The sequence below is a fragment of the Tachyglossus aculeatus genome, chromosome X1 (assembly GCF_015852505.1).
Source record: "Tachyglossus aculeatus isolate mTacAcu1 chromosome X1, mTacAcu1.pri, whole genome shotgun sequence".
In the NCBI taxonomy this organism is placed as follows: domain Eukaryota; kingdom Metazoa; phylum Chordata; class Mammalia; order Monotremata; family Tachyglossidae; genus Tachyglossus; species Tachyglossus aculeatus.
Window position 1 is genome coordinate 135,709,499 of NC_052101.1, and position 20,427 is coordinate 135,729,925.

General features: G+C 49.6%; 1 protein-coding gene across 2 annotated transcripts in view; it reads left to right on the top strand.

Annotated features, from left to right (window-relative positions):
* Nucleotides 1-20,427, top strand: part of AP3D1 (adaptor related protein complex 3 subunit delta 1) — a 108,733-nt gene that overhangs the window by 80,452 nt on the left and 7,854 nt on the right. The window contains exons 22-28 of one of the 2 annotated variants that reach the window (XM_038740567.1): nucleotides 7,428-7,605; nucleotides 8,278-8,340; nucleotides 8,524-8,610; nucleotides 9,080-9,235; nucleotides 16,606-16,653; nucleotides 16,862-17,051; nucleotides 20,114-20,202. In XM_038740567.1, coding sequence (XP_038596495.1) covers nucleotides 7,428-7,605; nucleotides 8,278-8,340; nucleotides 8,524-8,610; nucleotides 9,080-9,235; nucleotides 16,606-16,653; nucleotides 16,862-17,051; nucleotides 20,114-20,202 — 811 coding nt within the window. The remainder of the gene's footprint in view (nucleotides 1-7,427; nucleotides 7,606-8,277; nucleotides 8,341-8,523; nucleotides 8,611-9,079; nucleotides 9,236-16,605; nucleotides 16,654-16,861; nucleotides 17,052-20,113; nucleotides 20,203-20,427) is intronic. The other variant, XM_038740566.1, reaches the window with a different exon arrangement.

The following is a 20,427-nucleotide window of genomic DNA, read 5'->3' on the forward strand; positions in this document are numbered from 1 at the left end:
CCAAGCTTACCGACTGTGCCTTGATCTCGACCATCTTGCCGCCGACCCCTTGCCCTTGCCCTTGCCCGACCCCTTATTTTATTTTGTTAGTATGTTTGGTTTTGTTCTCTGTCTTCCCCCTTTTAGACTGTGAGCCTACTGTTGGGTAGGGACCGTCTCTGTATGTTGCCAACTTGTACTTCCCAAGCGCTTAGTACAGTGCTCTGCACACAGTAAGCGCTCAATAAATACGATTGATTGATTGATTGCCCACGTCCTCCCTGGGTCCTGGAAGTCCCTCCCCCTTCATATCTGACAAGCCACCCTTCTCCCCAACTTCAAAGCCCTTCTCTTCCAGGCAGCCTTCCCCGACTAAGTCCTCACTCTCCCCATTTGCCCTCCCTTTTGCGTCACCTATGCGCTCAGTTCTGCGCCTCTTCAACACTTTGCTCCTCGCCCCACGGCACCTCTGTCCAGATCCTGATATACTGTGCCGCTTCCCCTGTCTGTAATTGATTTTAGCATCCATCTCCCCATCTAGTCTGTATGGCTCCCCATGGGCAGGGATTGTGTCTACCAACTCTGTTGGTTTGAACTCTTCCCAAGTGTTTAGTCCAGTGCTCCGCACACAGTAAGTGCTCACTGAATACCATCGATGGATTGATTGATAATAATAATAACGATGGCATTTAAGTGCTTACTATGTGCGAAGCACTGTTCTAAGCACTAGGGGGGATGCAAGGGGATCAGGTTGTCCCACGTGGGGCTCACAGTCTTAATCCCCATTTTCCAGATGAGGTCACTGAGGCACAGAGAAGTTAATTGACTTGGCCAAAGTCACACAGCTGACAAGTGGCGGAGCCGGAATTAGAACCCATGACCTCTGATTCCCAAGCCCATGCTCTTTTCATTGACCCATGCTGTTTTGATTAGGCCAGGCTGCCTAACACAAGAACACGCAAGTGTTTGCTTCAGGGAAAGCAGTTCAGAGTTGCTCGAGGACCTCCTTCTCTCAGAACTACAGTGGCAGCTGGGTGTCTGAGTGCTGCATTTTGACATTTTTCTGTTGGCAAAATCGGAGAGTGGGAAATTGCAGAAAATGGATTACTAGCTGCCGTGAGGCGCGTGCAGGATTTGACCAACTTTGTATTTGAAGACAGTTCTGCATTCTTACATATCAAATGATGGAAGAGAAAGTAACAGTGGTAGAGAACTTATCCTCCCAGCCACATTTTGCCATTGGGAGTTGTGATTCTTTCCTGGCACGATTGCTTGATGTGACATTGTTGATCAATGGTATCGAGCCTCTCACTTGGTGCAGGGCAATGGACTCTCCCAAGTAAATACTTGGGAGAGTACAGTCCAGTTAGTAGACACAGTTCCTGTCTTCAGGGAGCTTAAACTCTATAAATGGTTGGTCATGGTGTCATGTAAGGGATGACTGTGAGCTTCAGGTAATTGTGGTAAGCACTTGATGTGTACCTTGCACTGTACTGAGCACTGGGATAGTCCCTCTGTAAGTGGATCGGGTGCATTTTGAGTGCCACAGGAAGTTCACCGTCCAAGGGAGAGGGAAAACAGGTGTTTTATCCCCACGTTTACAGATGAGGAAACTGAGGCACAGAAAAGTTAAATGACTTGCCCATTTACATACAAGTACCCCAAGTGCTTCCAAATAGAAAAGGTGGAAAATAAGTATGAAAGAGTTGTCTCTACAGAGAAACATTTTCCAGGTTTGAAAGTTTTTTGGGACTTCCCAGTGTTTTTTCCCCTTCTCTTGCGGTTTCCATTGAATCATTACCACTTTTAGTCATGTTTTCTCATATTCTCTCCTGCTTTCTCCTTTTCTTGCCCTTCCCCTCTTCCCCTCTCCCCCTTTCTTGCCCCCTTCCCCCTTTCCTTTCCCCCTTCCTTGCCCCACCTTCTTTTTCTCTCTCTCTCCCTCCCCCTCAGCCCCCCCACACCATCTCACAATATGTCTGTGCCTCACACACACAGTCTGGTTACAGGGATACCTCACAGGTAAGATTTATTATAGTATTTTAGCATTCTTTAACAGGGTTGGGTTGTTCCCAGAGAACAGTCCCCAAGTATGTGGAATACTGGATGACCGTTAAAGCACTGAAGCCTGAATTCTGAATGTGATTAGCTTTTCTGGGTTTACTGTGAGTCGTGACATTGAATTGTCTCTCAGGCAAAACGTTAAGCGCTTTGGTAACTACTGATTAGCTAAATCAGCACATACCGATGGGGTTTTCCATTAGTTTTTGTTTGACCATGAGGATAGGGCACCTTTCCTTGTGCAGTCTTTGCTGGCAGCACAATCAATCCAGCTTTTCTCATCGAACTGCAGCGTGGTGACCGTGCTTCTCTTTGCATTGCTTCATCTGTGAAAGCCAAAGTGGTGCAGCAGGGTCCAGTTTCTCTGGGTTGCTTCTTTTTGTGTTCACGGCTCTACCTTTTTCTCTGAAAGATGGGCTATTCCAACTCCACAAGTCTTTCTAAGAGAAAGCTACAGCCTGGTCTGTGGAGTTGGAGTGGCCCATTGGGTAATTCATTCAATCGTATTTATTGAGCGCTTACTGTGTACAGGGTAATGGCAGACGTGCGGGGAGAGAGCCGTAGTCAGGGGCCACCCTTCCCATAGGCAGATTCGGACAGTGGCCCCGGGCCCGAGCGTTACTCTCGATGGTGTCAGTTGGCATGGAGCAACAAGGAGGAGGAAGGGACTGTTGCCTGCACCACTCAGCCAGTAGTACCCCCACCCTTACCCTCCCTCTCTCGCTCCCTACGCACCCCCCTCCCCCAACCCTGTAGCAGCTGTCCGACATCTTGTCTACTCATTGGTGACTGCTCAATTCCAAGAAATAATATGCTGTACTTGCTCAGACAGATTGCCCGCCCCGGCCCACATTTGGTTTCTATCAGTGACCCCAAAGGATGTTCAGAGGACCAGTATGGTGATTACCCCCTTTGGCATCCACCCACGTGCAGGAGAGCATTGGGTAGTTGGAGATGGCCCTTGGGAAATTCTGAGCCCAGCCTTTCTGGGCCCCCTGCCTGCTGCAGCACATTTGCTGAGACTCACTGTCTGCTTGACAGGTTGAGGTGTCTGTCCCATAATGGAGGACACCCTGCACACACCACACACACACACACACACACACACACACACACACACACGTGCGTGCACTTCAAGTACTTCCTTCTGGGGGCTGCTGTTTTCATTCCCTTGATCGCTGCTGTCTTTGATTCTTCCCATCCAGTCTCCTCTTCTTTGTGGAGCCAGGTTGCTCTAATGATTCCAGAAGGAGCATAAGTAATCGATCAGTCAGTGGTGTTTAGGGAGCACTTACTGTGTGCACTGTACTAAGTGCTTGGGAGGGTACACTATATATAACAGAATTAGTAGACACATTCTCTGCTTACAAGGAGCTCACCCTCCAGAAGGGAAGACAGACATCAATATAAGTGAATTGTGGATATGTACACTGGGGCTGTGGTGCCGAGCCAAGTGCTAGGGCGATGCAGAAGGGAGAGGGAGAAGAGGAAATAAGAACTTAATCGGAAAAGGCCTTTTGGAGTATTCATTCAATCGTATTTAGCGCTTACCATGTGCAAAGCACTGTACTAAGTGCTTGGGAGAGTACAGTATAACAACAAACAGACACATTCCTGCCCACAACGAGCTCACAGTCTAGAGGGGGAGAAGGACATTAATATAAATAAATAGATACGTAAATAAATGATAGATATGTACATGTGTGCTGTGGGGATGGGAGGGAGGATAAATCATCATCATCATCAATCGTATTTATTGAGCGCTTACTGTGTGCAGAGCACTGTTCTAAGCGCTTGGGAAGTACAAGTTGGCAACATATAGAGACAGTCCCAACCCAACAGTGGGCTCACAGTCTAAAAATGAAAGAGCAAGTAAGAGCAGCGTAGAAGGGAATGGGAGAAGAGGAGAGGAGGGCTTAATCAAGGAAGGCCTCTAGAAGGACAATAAGGCTTTGAAGTGGGGAGTGCAATTATCTGTCGATACGAGGAGGGAGGGCAATCCAGGCCAGAGGTAGGATGTGGGCAACAGGTCGGTGGTGAGATAGATGAGATTGTGGTACAGCGAGAAGGTTAGCATTAGAGGAACGAGGTGTGCAGGCTGGGTTGTAGTGGGAGAGTAGATATGAGGTGAGGTAGGAGGGGCAAGGTGATTAAGTGCTTTAAAGCCAGTGGTGAAGAGTAGACCCCTGGGGAGACCTGCTGACCATGAACCAGGCAACCCTTCCTCTCACTGTAGTAGCTTGGCCTCCATGTGGGTAAACATGAGGGTGGAGGAGGCGCTTCCCAGAGGAGAGAGCGTTCCATGTTGGAATCTTGCCAACCTTCCTACCTCTCACTTGTCTCCAGGAAGTAACCTGGTGGAATCATTTGCAACCTTACCAATTTCCAGCAGCCTTGAAACTCCCATCAGGGCTGGCATCCATCAGTCTATGGCATTTAGTGAGTGCTTACTGTATGCCGAGCGCTGGACTGAGCATTTAGGAGAGTCTGTTGCAGTACGGTTTGCTAGACACGATCCCTGCCCTCCAGGAACTAACAGTATATGTCACTAGTGCATTTCAGTGTACCGAGCACTATTTTGAGTGTGGGGTAAAGGTCAGTCAGTCAGTTGTATATAGTGAGCGCTTACTGTGTGCAGAGCACTGTACTAAGCACTTGGGAGAGGACTACGACACATTCCCTCCCCACAACGAGCTTACAGTCTAGAGTACAAGGATACAAGGTACAAGGATAGCGACTCGGCTCTTTGTCCCTGAACCCCCAAGGGGCTCCCGGGCTGTAGGGGGTGGGTAGGGGAGTGGACGTGCAGGGGGATAGACTCACTGGGAAAGAAATAACTAGGTAAATTCAGTAAAGAGCACTCCAGAAGCACAGAAGCAACAAACGAAGCAGCAGTATGTAACTGCCAGGAGGAGCTAGTCCTTCATTCATTCATTCAATCGTATTTATTGAATGCTTACTGTGTGCAGAGCACTGTACTAAGCGCTTGGGAAGTACAAGTTGGCAACATATAGAGACGATCCCTACCCAACAATGGGCTCACAGTCTAGAAGGGGGAGACAGACAACAAAACAAAACGTGTGGTCAGGTGTCATCTGCTCCTTGCTTCCGAGAGCCTTCTTAGGCTATCCGTGAATGTTTGCTCCTTTTCCCTTTCTCTCCTTCTTCCCATCGCCTCTTCCTGGCCTCCTAGTGATAGCCTTTACTGTGGGATTTGTTAAATTTATTCAGTCGTATTTATTGAGCGCTTACTGTGTGCAGAGCAACTGCTTAGTATGTGCCAAGCACTGTAGTAAGTGCTGGGGTGGATACAAGATCAATCAATCAATCGTATTTATTGAGCGCTTACTGTGTTCAGAGCACTGTACTAAGCGCTTGGGAAGTACAAGTTGGCAACACATAGAGACGGTCCCTACCCAGCAGTGGGCTCACAGTCTAGAAGGGGGAGACAGAGAACAAAACAAAACATCTTAACAAAAGAAAATAAATAGAATAGATATGTACAAGTAAAATAAATAAATACAGTAATAAAGCCCGGGCTTTGGAGTCGGAGGTCATGGGTTCAAATCCCGGCTCTGCCAATTGTCAGCTGGGTGACTTTGGGCAAGTCACTTCACTTCTCTGGGCCTCAGTGACCTCATCTGGAAAATGGGGATCAAGTCTGTGAGCCCCCCGTGGGACAACCCGACCACCCTGCAACCTCCCGAGCGCCCAGAACAGTGCCCTGCACACAGCAAGCGCCCAACAAATGCCATCATTATCATTATTATCATTATTATTATCTGGGTGGTGATTCGGCCTCAAACGGAGGACGGCGGGGGGAGGTGAGATTCCAAGCAGGAGACGCCTAGGCCGACTAGGAGCTTCGCCTAGTGGGCAGAGCCCAGGCCCAGGAGTCGGAGGACCTGGGTTCTAATCCTGCCTCCGCCAACTGCCTATACTGTGGGACCCCGGGCAAGTCACTTGATTTCTCTGGGCCTCGGTTCCCTCATCTGTAAAATGGGGAGGTTGGACGCAGTCCCTGCCCTTTGTGGGGCCGGTTCACAGTCCGAGAGAGGGGGAGCTTTGATTTCATCCCCATTTTAACAGATGAGGAAAGTGAGGCCCGGAGAAGTGAAGAGACTTGCCCAAGGTCACCCAGCGGACCAGTGGCAGAGCCAAGGTTCGAATCCTCTGACTCCCAGGCTCTTTCTACTAGACTGCCACGCTGCTTCTGTCCTCTTTTCTTTCTCCTTGGTGCTGTCAGTCATTTTTGAAGACAGCAACCAGGTAAAACGTGGTGGTGGGACTTTACTCCATCCGGTAAACTAAAGCAACATTTGTTGGGCCTTCCTTATTGTGCATCATTATTTTCAGAATTAGGTGATATTGTAGCCAGAGTCACCACATTGCTCGCAATCGAAGACATTTTATTCTCCCAAAACCTGTTCTGTCTTTGCAGTCAGTTTTCCATCAAGGCTGATATAACTTGTCTCCCCCTTCTAGGCTGTGAGCCCACTGTTGGGAAGGGACTGTCTCTATATGTTGCCAACTTGTACTTCCCAAGCGCTTAGTACAGTGCTCTGCACACAGTAAGCGCTCAATAAATACGATTGATTGATTGATAACTTTGTCACCAAATAAAAGAAACGTACGTGTATACCCTATCTCAAAAGTACTTTTTGAGAGGCAGATATTCCTCGGTCTAGAAATGGTGGGGTGGGGAGAGGTTCTCGGTGTTGTAGGAGCTCAGGAGGTCCAGGAACAGATTGCTTTAGTGTGGACTAGTATGTGTGGACTAGTGGACTAGCAGGAGTAGAGAAATACAAATCCAATTTGTATTTCCCAAACGCTTAGTACAGTGCTCTGCACATAGTAAGTGCTCAATAAATATGATTGATGATGATGATGATGATGAGTAGAATGGCTTAGTGGAAAAAGCACGGGCTTGGCAGTCAGAGGTAAACCACACGAGCCCCACGTGGGACAACCTGATCACCTTGTATCCCCCCAGCGCTTAGAACAGTGCTTTGCACAAAGTAAGTGCTTAACAAATGCCATCATTGTTATTAGTATTCATCCCAGCCCCGCCACTTGTCAGCCCTGTGACTTTGGGCAAGTCATGTAACTTCTCTGTGCCTCAGTTACCTCATCTGTAAAATGGGGATTAAGATTGTGAGCCCCTCGTGGGACAACATGATTACCTTGTATCTACCCCAGCGCTTAGAATAGTGCTTGACACATAGTAAGTGCTTAACAAATGCCATCGTTATTATTATTATGTGTGGATCCAGAAATCATCTTAGGAAGGAAGAACTGTTTGGCAAATTCTGGGTCTTCTCCACGAAGCCAGAGGGAAACGGTGCCTTGTGCTTTCACGTCAGCATCTGCTTTTCCTCCTTTTTAAGACCCTTAGCTGACAGTGAGAAATTGCCAGTACAGAAACATAGGAATGCGGAGACCCCCAAATCCCCAGAGAAAGAAGAACTTCCTGCAGTAGAAAAGAAGAGCAGAAAGCCCAAAAAGGAGAAGAAACACAAAGAGAGAGAGAGGGGAAAAGAGAAGAAGAAAGAGAAAGAGAGAAAGGTAATTCTTCCTATCGTGACCTTCTTTGAGCAACTGTAGAGTGGACGCTTTAAAGTTCTTCCTGCTCACTGGACTGGATCTAGTGCTAAGCCGCTTGCTTTTCGACCCTAGAAAAATGTCATTGAAGGTTAATTCCCAAGTCAGGGACCAGCCCCCCGACCCTTTTGGCCCGGGGGGGGGGGGGGGGGGGGGGGGGGCAGAAGAGCCAAACAAAAGGAAAGCTTTGAGCAGTTGCACACAAATCTGTCCAAGGCATGCCCACCCTCCCCATGTGAAACACACGTGATGTCAGGGCATTATGCTGTGCACTGCGCAATACGATGACAACATTATACTGGATGCCTGCTTCATAGTAAGAACTTGCTGCCAATAGGCATGGGAGGGGTTTTGGGGAAGCTGGGAGTGGGGAGGGGGAGAGAACACTGCCCACCCTGACCCCCAACCTCTGACAAAGTGCCGCCTTGGCAAATTGTTCCCCGGGGTCAGACCGGGCGCTCTGGCCCCGTGTTCTGTCTGTAGGGAAATGGCCATAGAGCAAGAAACCTTGGGCCCCTTCTAGGGTCCCAGTACCCACGGGTGGGAGGGCAGGCGGAAGAAGACCCCAAGTGTGTTCTAGGCATTGAAGGCCTCCCTGTGGTGTCATTAGTCGGGTTGACTGCTTCTTTGTTACAGGGCGAGGACTTGGATTTCTGGCTTTCGGCTGCCCCACCCAGTGGCTCCACAGAGCAGGCACCAGTAAGTGTCCGTCTCTTTCCCCCCTACCCCATGCCAGTGCCAACTGTCCCTTTCCCTCCCTGGCCCCTTCCACCCTGCTTCCTCAGTAATAATAATAATAATGGCATTTACTAAGTGCTTACTATGTACAAAGCACTGTTCTAAGCGCTGCGATTGAGTTTGTCTCTGTCGGCCATTTTGCAGAGTGAGGCTGATGGAAGCCCACTGGGGCCTGAACCTGAGGACTCTGAAGACCCCAAAAAAGAAGAGAGAGAAGATGAAGAGGAGCAGGTGTGTCCAGAGCAATTAGGGCCCTAGCAGCAGAAAGTCATTTTTGGACCAAAGCACAGAACTAGAGCATTTCTGCCACATTTTCTTTTCCAGCTGCTTGAGCAATAGCCTAAGGGGGTAATTAGCATCAATCGTATTTATTGAGCGCTTACTATGTGCAGAGCACTGTACTAAGCGCTTGGGAAGTACAAATTGGCAACATATAGAGACAGTCCCTACCCAACATTGGGCTCACAGTCTGTTTTTTCCAGGCACCTGTCGTCACCCTGGAGGCTTAGGGGCCACCCAGACCTGGGGGCAGATTGGTGCGTACATCCATGCTTGCACGCTGGCTCAATTGGAAGAAGGGAGAGAAGCTGTAGGGGTCCTGTCCGGGCCACCCAAGCCAGGGCTAGAATTGGAGCTCAGCCTGCCAGTTGCCCAAACCATCTTGGGGGTGTTGCTTGTTGACTCTGATTTTGTGTTCTAGAAGTCCTCCAAACATAGGAAGAAGAAGCACAAGAAGGAAAAGGAGGAGAAGTCAAAAGACAAAAAGAAATCCAAGAAAAAGAAGCCTCATGGTGAAGAGGAAGAGGAGCCGGTGGACTCGGTACTGAACGGCAACTTTGACGACGAGCCCCTTCCGGTGAGGTGTATTTCTTCTGGCTTCTCTCCTCGTCCTGTCAGCGGGCTGAGGGGTGGGGTGCGAGAGGCGGCTGGCAACACAGTCTGTCCTGGAATCAGTCGGTCAGTAGAATTTACTGGTCACCTGCCAGGAACACAGCATCATACTAAGTGCCGACCCAATCGCCAGGGAGACCGGCCGGCCGGCCCAGATGATACCGTCAGACCTCCACGTGGCAGAGAGCAGACGGGAGCAGAGCCACCACGGCTGGGGGGCGGGGGGGAAGGCGGTTGGGCTGCTTGGGGCCAGCGGGGGAGCGATGGGCCGAGGTGGGCTCTGAGGAGAGCCGGCGTCCGGCGGGTTGTGGTTCGGGGCTCCGTGGCGGCCAGCCAGGTTCAGTTAGGAGGTGGGCGGGGGAGAAGCAGTGGTGTCGTCCAGGGAGGCCTGGCTCGAGAGAGCCATTGACGGATAAAGCCTCGAAGCCAACAATTACGAGATTCTGCCGGATGTGGAAGGAAGCTCTTGGTTCGGCGGGGGCAGCTGCAAGGACAGTTTGACTTTTTGTCAATGTGTGCGTGTTAAGATTCCATTGTTTAAATTGATCATCTTTTATTGTTGGTATATGTTTCCGTGGCTATTGGATCAGGTAAGTTAATCATGAGAGGGTGTTTCTTAATCAATCAATCATATTTATTGAGCGCTTACTGTGTGCAGAACACTTCTTAAGCACTTACTCTGTGCTAAGCCCTGAGGTAGATATAAGATCATTAGTTTGGAGGCAGTCCTTGTCTCTGGCAGGGCTCGTAGTCTTTCTGATCCCTGCTTTTCGGAGGAGGAAACTGAGGCCCAGAGCAGTGAAGCGATTAGTCCCTAGTCACAGAAGAGGGTAGTGGCAGGAACCGGGATTAGAACCCAGGTGTCCTCTGACTCCCAGCCCCATGCTTTTTCCACTAAGCCAGGCTGCCTCCTTAGTTTTAGCACTTGAAAAACAAATGAGTGCCATTTTGATCCATTCTTTGGCTCTTGAGAATACAACAAGGCACTTCATATTATTTCCTTTGAGGCCTACCTGACACATCAGCCTCCACTGGGCTCCCTGCCTCTAGACTGTGTCCTCTACTTAACACATGGCCCCGTGGATCATCCTCTTGGAAGCGTCACTCATCACACATCTCCCTTCTCTTCCAGACCCCTCAGATGGCTTCCAATTTCTATCTGCGCCAAACAGAAACTCCTCCCAATCAGCCTTGAGGCTTTCCACCATCTTATTTAGCAGCTCTCTTCACAGGCTACTCCTCACAGCTTACTCTGTTGGTGCCCCCCAAGTGCACCTTCTCTAACTGTCCCACGCTTTCGAGTCTCCCACCTCTGTCCCCTCCCTCGAGCTTTCTGTCTCCCCAACATAAAACCCTAACATCCCAAGTCATATCACCCTTTCCTCTCCATCCAAACCGCTACCCTGCTCGTTCAAGCTCTCATCCTATCCCGTCTGGATTACTGCATCTGCCTCTTCTCCGATCTCCCATCCTCCTGTCTCTCCCCACTTCAATCCATACTTCACGCCGCTGCCCGGATTGTCTTCATCCAGAAACGCTCCGGGCATGTTACTACCCTCCTCAAAAATCTCCAGTGGCTACCAATCAACCTACGCATCAGGCAAAAACTCCTCACCCTCGGCTTCAAGGCTGTCCATCACCTCGCCCCCTACTACCTCACCTCCCTTCTCTCCTTCTCCAGCCCAGCCCGCACCCTCCGCTCCTCTGCTGCTAATCTCCTCACCGTGCCTTGTTCTCGCCTGTCCCGCCGTCGATCTCCGGCCCACGTCATCCCCCTGGCCTGGAATGCCTTCCCTCCATACATCCACCAAGCTAGCTCTCTTCCTCCCTTCAGAGCCCTACTGAGAGATCACCTCCTCCAGGAGGCCTTCCCAGACTGAGCCCCCCTCCTTCCTCTCCCCCTCTTCCCACTCCCCATCCCCCCCCACCTTACCTCTTTCCCCTCCCCATAGCACCTGTATATATGTATACGTTTGTGCGTATTTATTACTCTCTTTATTTTACTTGTACATATTCTATTTATTTTATTTTGTTAATATGTTTTGTTTTGTTCTCTGTCTCCCCCGTCTAGACTGTGAGCCCACTGCTGGGTAGGGACCGTCTCTATATGTTGCCAACTTGTACTTTCCAAGCGCTTAGTACAGTGCTCTGCACACAGCGCTCAATAAATACGATTAAATGAATATCAGCCTATCAGCCACCCCAGGACTTAAGTGTTCTTCAGCACTTGCCTCTGTGCATCTAATCAACTGAGTCGTCCATCATTTATTCTCCTGAGTCCATTGTGTATTATAATGATGGTATTTGTTAAGTGCTTACTATGAGCCAAGCACTGTTCTAGGCGCTGGGGTAGATAGAAGATAATGAGGTTGTCTCACGTGGGGCTCACAGTCTTAATCCCCATTTTACAGATGAGATAACTGAGGCATAGAGAAGTTAAGTGAGTTGCCCAAAGTCACACAGCTGCCCCGTCGGGCCTTCGGGGCTCCGCGGCCTGCGCTCGGGTGGTGGTGGGCCCCTCTCCCCGGGGGGCCGAACCGTCATTGGCGCGGGAGGATGGGAGGGGCGGGCGGGCGGGCGGCCCCCCCACTCTCCGAGCCCCGCCAAGCCCGACCGTGGCGATGCTCCGGGCGAAGCCCACCAGGAAGCCACAGCGGCAAGGGAGCAGTCAGAGGGCTGGGGAGGGGGGAAAAAAAATTCCATGGGAATCCAGGGGCTCCCCAGAACCCAAAACGTGGTCCTGGCCATTGGTCAGGCCCTTCCTTCCTCTCCCCCTCTCCATCCCCCCTGTAAATAAATACTCCATTTATTTATTTATTTTACTTGTACTTAGCTATTCTATTTTATTTTGTTAGTACGTTTGGTTTTGTTCTTTGTCTCCCCCTTTTGGACTGGGAGCCCACTATTGGGTAGGGACCGGCTCTATATGTTGCCAACTTGTACTTCCCAAGCGCTTAGTCCAGTGCTCTGCACATAGTAAGTGCTCAATAGATACGATTGATGATGATGATGATTCCCCCCATCTTACCTCCTTCCCTTCCCCACTGCACCTGTATATATGTTTGTACATATTTGTTACTCTATTTTACTTGTACATAGCTATTCTATTTATTTTATTTTGTTAGTATGTTTGGTTTTGTTCTCTGTCTCCCCCTTTTAGACTGGGAGCCCACTGTTGGGTAGGGACGGGCTCTATATGTTGCCAATTTGTACTTCCCAAGCACTTAGTACAGTGCTCTGCACATAGTAAGCGCTCAATAAATACGATTGATGATGATAAGTGGTTCAGCTGGGATTAGAACCCACGACCTCTGACTCCCAAACCCGTGCCCTTTCCGCTAAGCCACGCTGCTTCTCCATCCATCAATGATTGCTAGATTCTCTATCAATAGCTATCATCATTATCGGTATTATTATTATGAAAAGCAGTGCATCCTAACGGACAGAGCCCATCCTGGGAGTCGGAGGACCTCGGTTCTTATCCTGGCTCTGCCGCTTTCAGTCAGTGCTATTTATTGAGCACTTACTTGTGTGTGGAGCCCTGTACTTAGAACTTGGGAAAGCACAATAGAACCGAGTTCATTCAGTCATATTTATTGAGCACTTACTGTGTGCAGAGTACTGTACTAAGCACTTGGGAGAGTACACTGCAACAATAAATGACACATTCCGTGCCCACAACAAGCTTACAACCTAGAGGCAGGGCGGGGGGGGACAGACACGGATATAAATAAATCAATTACAGATATGCACATAAGTGCTGTGAGGCTGGGAGCGGGGATGAACAAAGGGAGCAAGTCAGGGCAACACAGAAGGGAGTGGCAGAAGAGGAAAGAGGGGCTTTTTCACGGAAGGCCTCTTGGAGGAGATGTGCCTTCAATCAATCAATCAATCAATCAATTGTATTTATTGAGCGCTTACTATGTGCAGAGCACTGTACTAAGCGCTTGGGAAGTACAAATTGGCAACATATAGAGACAGTCCCTACCCAACAGTGGGCTCACAGTCTAAAAAGACTGTGCTTTTAAGACAATAAGGCTTTGAAGAGGGGGAAGTCTAATTGTGGGATTTGAGGTGGGAGGGCGTTCCAGGCCACGGGTAGGACATGGGCAAAGGGTTGATGGCGAGGTAAATGAGGTGGAGGCACAGTGAGAAAGTTAGCTTTAGAGGAGCGAAGTGTGCAGGCTGGGTTGTAGTAGGAGAGTAGCGAGGTGAGGTAGGAGGGGACAAGGCAAGTGAGTGCTTTAAAGCCAATGTTGAGGAGTTTTTGTTTGATATTGAGGTGGATGGGCAACCACTGGAGTTTCTTGAGGAGTGGGGGAACACGCCCTGAACATTTTTGTAGAAAAATGATCTGGGCAGCAGAGTGAAGTATGGACTGGAGTGGGGAGAGACAGAAGGCTGGGAGGTCAGTAAGGAGGCTGATGTAGTAATCCAGGCAGAATAGGATAAGTGATTGTATTAACGTGGTAGCAGTTTGAATGGAGAGGAAAGGGCAGATTTTAGTGATGTTGTGAAGGTGGGACTGACAGGATTTTGTGATGGATTGAATATGTGGGTGGAATGAGAGAGAGGAGTCAGGGATAATGCCAAGGTTAAGGGCTTGTGAGACAGGAAGGATGGTGGTGCCATCTACAGTGATGGGAAAGTGAGGGGGAGGAGAGGGTTTGGGTGGGAAGATAAGGAGTTCTGTTTTGGACATGTTAAGCTTGAGGTTACGAGAGGACATCCAAGTAGAGTTGTCTTGAAGGCAGGAGGAAACGCGAGACTGCAGAGCGGGAGAGAGAGATCAGGGCTGGAGATGTAGATTTGAGTATCATCCACATAGAGCTGATAAGTTGAAGCCATGGGAGCGAATGAGTTCTCCAAGGGAGTGGGTTTAGGTAGAGAATAGAAGGGGACTGAGGGACCTTGAGGGACCCCTGCATTTACAGCCTGGGAAGCAGACTAGGAGCTGCAAAGGAGACTGAGAATGAGTGGCCGGAGGAATAAGAGGAGAACCCAGGAGAGGACGGAGTCAGTGAAGCCGAGGTAGGATAATGTTTCCAGGAGAAGGAGATGGCCGGCAATGTTGAAGGCAGCCAAGAGGTCAAGGAAGATGAGGATGCAGTAGAGGCCTTTGGATTTGGCAAGAAGGAGATCATTGGTGACCTTTGAGAGGGCAGCTTTTGTGGAGTGAATAATAATGATGGCATTTATTAAGCGCTTACAGTGTGCAAAGCACTGTTCTAAGCACTGGGGAGGTTACAAGGTGATCAGGTTGTCCCACGGGGGGCTCACAGTCTTAATCCCCATTTTACTGATGAGGTAACTGAGGCACAGAGAAGGTTAAGTGACTTGCCCAAAGTCACTCAGCTGACAATTGGCAGAGCCGGGATTTGAACCCATGATCTCTGACTCCAAAGCCCATGCTCTTTTCCACTGAGCCACACTGCTTCTCTGTAATTATAATGATGGCATTTGTTAAGCGCTTACTATGTACAAAGCACTGTTCTAAGCGCTGGGGAGGATACAAGGTGATGAGGTTGTCCCACGTGGGGCTCACAGTCTTAATCCCCATTTTACAGGTGAGGTAACTGAGGCACAGAGAAGTTAAGTGACTTGCCCAAAGTCACACAGCTGACAATTGGCGGAGCCAGGATTTGAACCCATGACCACTGACTCCCAAGCCTGTGCTCTTTACATTGAGCCAGAAGGCGGTCAAGGAGAGAATTGGACAAGAGGAATTTGAGACAGCGGGTGTAGACAACTTGCTCAAGGAGTTTGGAGAGGAATGGTAGGAGGGAGATAGGGCGATAACTGGAGGGGGCCATGGGGTCAAGGGAGGGTTTTTTTAGGATAGGGAGACATGGACATGTTTGAAATCAGTGGGGAAGAAACCATTGGAGAACGCATAGTCGAAGATGGCAGTTATGGAGGAAAAAAGGAAGAAGGCAAGTGTTTTGATAGGTGCAAAGGAATGGGGTTGGCTATGCAGGTGGAGGGAGTGGATTTTGAGAAGAGGCAGGAGGTCTCCTCTGTAGATACTGTCGGGAAAGATAGAGTTGAAGAGGAGGCAGCATGGGGGAGGGACTGATTTTAGGGAGCTCACGCCTTATAGTGTCAATTTTCTTAATGAAGTAGTTGACCAGGTCATTGGGGGCAAGGAATGGGGAGGGTGGGGGAACAGGGGGCCTGAGGAGGGAGTTAGATGTCTGGAACAACTGGCGAGGGTGATGGGCATGGGTGTCAGTAAGGGCAAAGAAATAACTTCGGGCAAAGGAGAGGGCCGAGTTAAAGCACACAAGGATAAACTTGAAGTGTCCAAAGTCGGCCTGATATTGAGATTTCCGCCAGCAGCGCTCCGTGGCTCTCGCACAAGAGTGAAGGAGACAGACCATGCAGGTGATCCAGGGCTGGGGGGTTAGTGATTGATGAAGGGATAGGGGAGCAAGTGAGCTGAGTTGAGTAGAGAGGGTGGTGTTGAGAGCATCAATTTGTTTACCAAGGGAAGGTAGTTTGGGCATGAAGGCTAAGTGGGGCATGATGAGATGAGAAAATTGGATGGGGTCAAAAAATCGGAGGTCTCTGTGGGGGAGTAGTACAGATATATGGGGAGGAGGTGTGTGGGAGAGGAGGCAAGTGAGGAAGTTGTGGTCGGATAGAGGGTTTTCAGAGTTATTGAGGGTAGAGATTGTGCAGTGGGTAGAGATGATGAGATCAAGTGTGTGTCCAAGCTGGTGAGTGGGAGACACGTTCCCTGCCCACAATGAGCTCACAGTCTAGAGGGGGCCACTTGCCTGCTGTGTGACCTTGGACACGTCAGTTCACTTCCCTGAGCCTCGGTTTCCTCATCTGGAAAATGGGGATTTGATACCTGTTCTCTCTCCCCCCTTAGGTTGTGAGTCTCACTTGGGACAGGGGCTGTATCCGACCTGATTATCTGGTTATCTATCCCAGGGTTTACTACAGTGCTTGGCACATACTGAGCTCTTAACAAATACCGCAACCGTTGTTGTTATTGCTGTTCCTATTTTGATTATCCTGTTGGGTCAACAATCTTATGTCTGACTCCCCCAGTAGAGTGTAAGCTGCTTGTGGGCAGGGGATGTGTCTCGTACTTCCGCTGTGCTTTCCCAGACCATGCCTTGTGCCCAGTAAGCACTCTTTAAATACCTTGACCATTAGCACTATGCCTAGCGCTGCTGAAGTGGGTATCTCCCTCCCACTGTGATAAAGGATTTGGAGGGCTTGTAAGTTAGTCTCAGTATGCTTGCTGGCTAAAACCCTTCCCTTGAACCTTCTCTGCCTGTGTAACCTAATTCGTTTTTTTTGTTTATGTATTTGTTTTTCCAGCCAATGTCTAGTTACTGCCTTCTCGCTGAAAATTCTTATATCAAAATGGTGAGTCATTTGTGTTCCCCACTCTGCCTGTTGTACATTGGTATTCGCACTAAAGTCGGCCTAGGTTCTAGCACTCTGCCCCGGCCTCTTCGATGAGGCCGGGAGCCTGGCATTTCCCCGCTGAAATCAACACTGTAGCCCCTGTACCTTATTCTGGACTTGGGCAGAAAACAGCCTGGTAATGTCCCCTTTGACTCTGCTGCTGCAGATGTATGACATTCAAGGCAACCTCCAGAAGGACAGCCAGGTCACGGTCTCTGTGATTTTTGAAAACAAGAGCAGCAGCTTCCTGAAAAGCATGGAATTAAATGTGCTGGATTCCCTGAACACTAAGATGATGCGTCCTGAAGGAGCATCGGTGCACGACGGAATCCCTGTGCCCTTCCAACTGCCTCCGGGTAAGTCCCCTCGAAGCTGGGCTCAGCGTCCCTGGTGGGAAATTCTGCTCAAGCCAAAGCCGAACCCAAACCCAGCTCGTTGAGGCTCTGTGTTAGAGAGTGGACACATCCTTTTTTTTAAAATGGTATTTGTTAAGTGCTTACTGTATGCCAGGCGCTGTACTAAGTGCTGGGGTAGGTACAAGTCGATCAGGTTAGACATGGTCCTTGTCCCACGTGGTGCTCACAGTCTTAATCCTCATTTTACAGATGAGGTAACTGAAGCTCACAAGTGAAGTGACTTGGCCAAGGTCGCACAGCAGACAAGTGGCAAGTGGGGGATTAGAACCCAGGTCCTCTGCATCCCAGGCCTGTGCTGTATCCACTAGGCCACGCTGCTTCTCTTTGCTGTCCACTCAGCCTAGGTGGTTCAGGGGGCGGGTGTGGGCCATTCTCCTCCAGGGCTGCCCTGGGCCAGCTCAGCCCGGTTCCACAGTGAATTGCAGCCATGTCCCCGCCACCTCAGGTTGCCAAATGGTCCTCCTGCTCTTGACCTCACGGTGTTCCATGCGATACACCGGGGTGCCGCTTCTCTATAGTGAGAAGGCTTTTTTTTTTCAGCTACTTGGTCGATAACCGCCCTGCTGCAGCCTTGTATTTATTAAGCGCTTCCCGTATCCTAGGCATTGCACTAAGTGCTGGGCTAAATTTGGGGTAATCAGCTGAGACACGGTCCCGGTTCCCCAGGGGGCGCATGGTCTACGAGGGAGGAAGTATAAGTATTTTTGCCCCCATTTTACAGATAAGGAAACCGGGGCCCAGAGACACCCGTGATCGCCCAGGGGGCCGGGGCCAGAGCGGGAACTACAACTTGAGGCTCCTGAGGCTCCTGCCTCTAAACCTGGGTCCCCTCTTCTCCTCATTATCCCGATATCCGGAAAGTTCAGGATTGAGGTCACTGTGAGCTTCCCAGGGGAAAAAGAAAGTGCCATTTAGGTTATCTGAAGCTTAAGTTGTATTTACTCAAGTGTCTTTTGTGCAATAAAGACCATAATAATAACAGCAGAAAATTGGGATGCCAAGAGGTGAGCCTTTGGGTGCAATATAATAATAATAATTATGCTATTTGTTAAACTCTTTGTACGTGCCAGGCACTGTACTAAGCGCTGAGGTGGTTGCAAGCAAATCAGGTTGGACACGGTCCCTGTCCCACATGGGGTTCACAGTCTCAATCGCCATTTTACAGATGAGGTAACTGAGGCACAGAGAAGTGAAGTTACTTGCCCAAGATCACACAGCAGACAAGTGGCGGAGCCGGGATTAGAACCCATGACCTTCTGACTCCCAAGCCCGTGCTCTATCCACTATGCCATGCTGCCTCTCACTGCGCCGTGCTGCTTCTCAGTATGTAGACAGGACAGACAGTTTCGGTCATCCTTCCGTCCGCCCACCACCCCCAGCTCCCCTGAGAGGTCTCAACTGTAAGCTTCTTGAGTGCAGGGATGGTGCCTCCTGTTTGTTTTGTGTGCTCCCCAGTGGCTTGTATGTGGCCCTTTGCACAAGTGCTCAGTAAATGCCGAGGAAGAGAATCGGTAGCGGCGCTTTTCCACCTGCAAAGGATGACCGTGTGCTTATTGATCCTTTAGATTGTTCCAGTGAAAATTCAGCTTTACATAACTGAGTGTAAGCAGTGTGGCAGCCTAGTGGAAAGAGCACAGGCCTGGGAATCAGAGGACCTGGGTTTTCATCCTGGCTCCGCCACTTGCCTGCTGGGGAACCTCAGACGAGCTGTTTCACTTCTCTGGGCCTCAGTTTCCTCCTCTGGAAACTGGGGATTCAAAACCTGTCCTCCCTCCCCTCTTAGACCATGAGCCCTGCCTGGGTCCGGGACTGTGTCTGACGTGATGATCTTGTATCTACCCCAGCGCTTAGTACAACGCTTGACATATACTAAGCAGTAACATATACGATAATAATAATTATGGGAACGAGATCGACCTAGTGCAGTTTGAGAGATGAATAAAGCAGAGCAGGTAAGCCCTGTACATTGGCCTAAATAATTGAGGTCTGAGGATGGCATTTACCAACAATTTTCCCAAAAGTGACAGTGTAGCTCCTACTGGAGCCAGTCTCCTGAGCTTTTTCCCAAGTGCTTGCTTGACTCTGGTTTGTTGGGCCACAGCCACTTAGCCTCAACCCCATGACTGTCATTTAACCTCGGTCCTGTGATTGGCGTGTCCGGATAATAATAATAATGGTATTTAAGTGCTTACTATGTGCCAGACACTGTTCTAAGCACTGGGGTAATAATAATCAGAAGAATGATGGTATTTGTTAAGTGCTTACTATGTGCAAAGCACTGTTCTAAGTGCTGGAGAGGTTACAAGGTGATCAGGTTGTCCCACGGGGGGCTCACAGTTTTAATCCCCATTTTACAGATGAGGTAACTGAGGCACAGAGAAGTTAAGTGACTTGCCCAAAGTCACACAGCTGACAGTTGGTGGAGCTGGGATTTGAACCCATGACCTCTGACTCCAAAGCCCGGGCTCTTTCCACTGAGCCACGCTGCAAGTCAGGTTGTCCCACATGGGGCTCACAGTCTTAATCTCCATTTTACAGATGAGGTAACTGAGGCCCAGAGAAGTGAAGTGACTTGCCCCAGGTCACACAGCAGACAAGTGGCATAGCCAGGATTTTTGAGGAAGGGGGGTGACATGCCCTGAACGTTTCTGGAGAAAGATAATCTGGGCAGTGGAGTGAAGTATGGAAGTATGTTGAGCACTTACTGTGTGCAGAGCACTGTATTCAGCACTTGGGAGAGTACAATAGAACAGAGAGGGTAGATAGGATACCCTCTCTGTAGATAGGATAGGTTCCCTGTCCTCAAAGAGCTTCCCATCTAGAGCCATCCTAGGCCAGTGAGAGTCTTGGTGGTCATGAGGCTCCACTGCTTAGCTGATATCTCTGACCCAAGAAAATTCCCAGTCTGAGTTCCTTCACTGTCCTCATCTCCCATTGTACTGTCATGGGAGACTTCACAGCTCCACTTTCTTTCTCCTCCATTCCCCTTTCTTCCCGTGTAGGAATCTCGAATGAAGCCCAGTTTGTGTTTACTGTTCAGAGCATCGTTATGGCGCAGAAGCTCAAAGGAACTCTGTCTTTTATAGTCAAAGTAAGTGTGGCATTGAAGTGTCTGTTTTCAGCTTCAGACCTCAAGTCTTGCCCGGGGAGGTTGACTTAACTAGAGGGCGGCACTGTTTGGGGGCTCCTGTCGTCATGGTGCTCACCTGCAAATCCCCAGACCCACTCACCCCGCCACACACGCAAAATCATCTTCTGCACACCAATTCTGCTGGGGCCTTGTCGGTCTCTGCCAGGTGGCTTGGCCCTAGTGGTT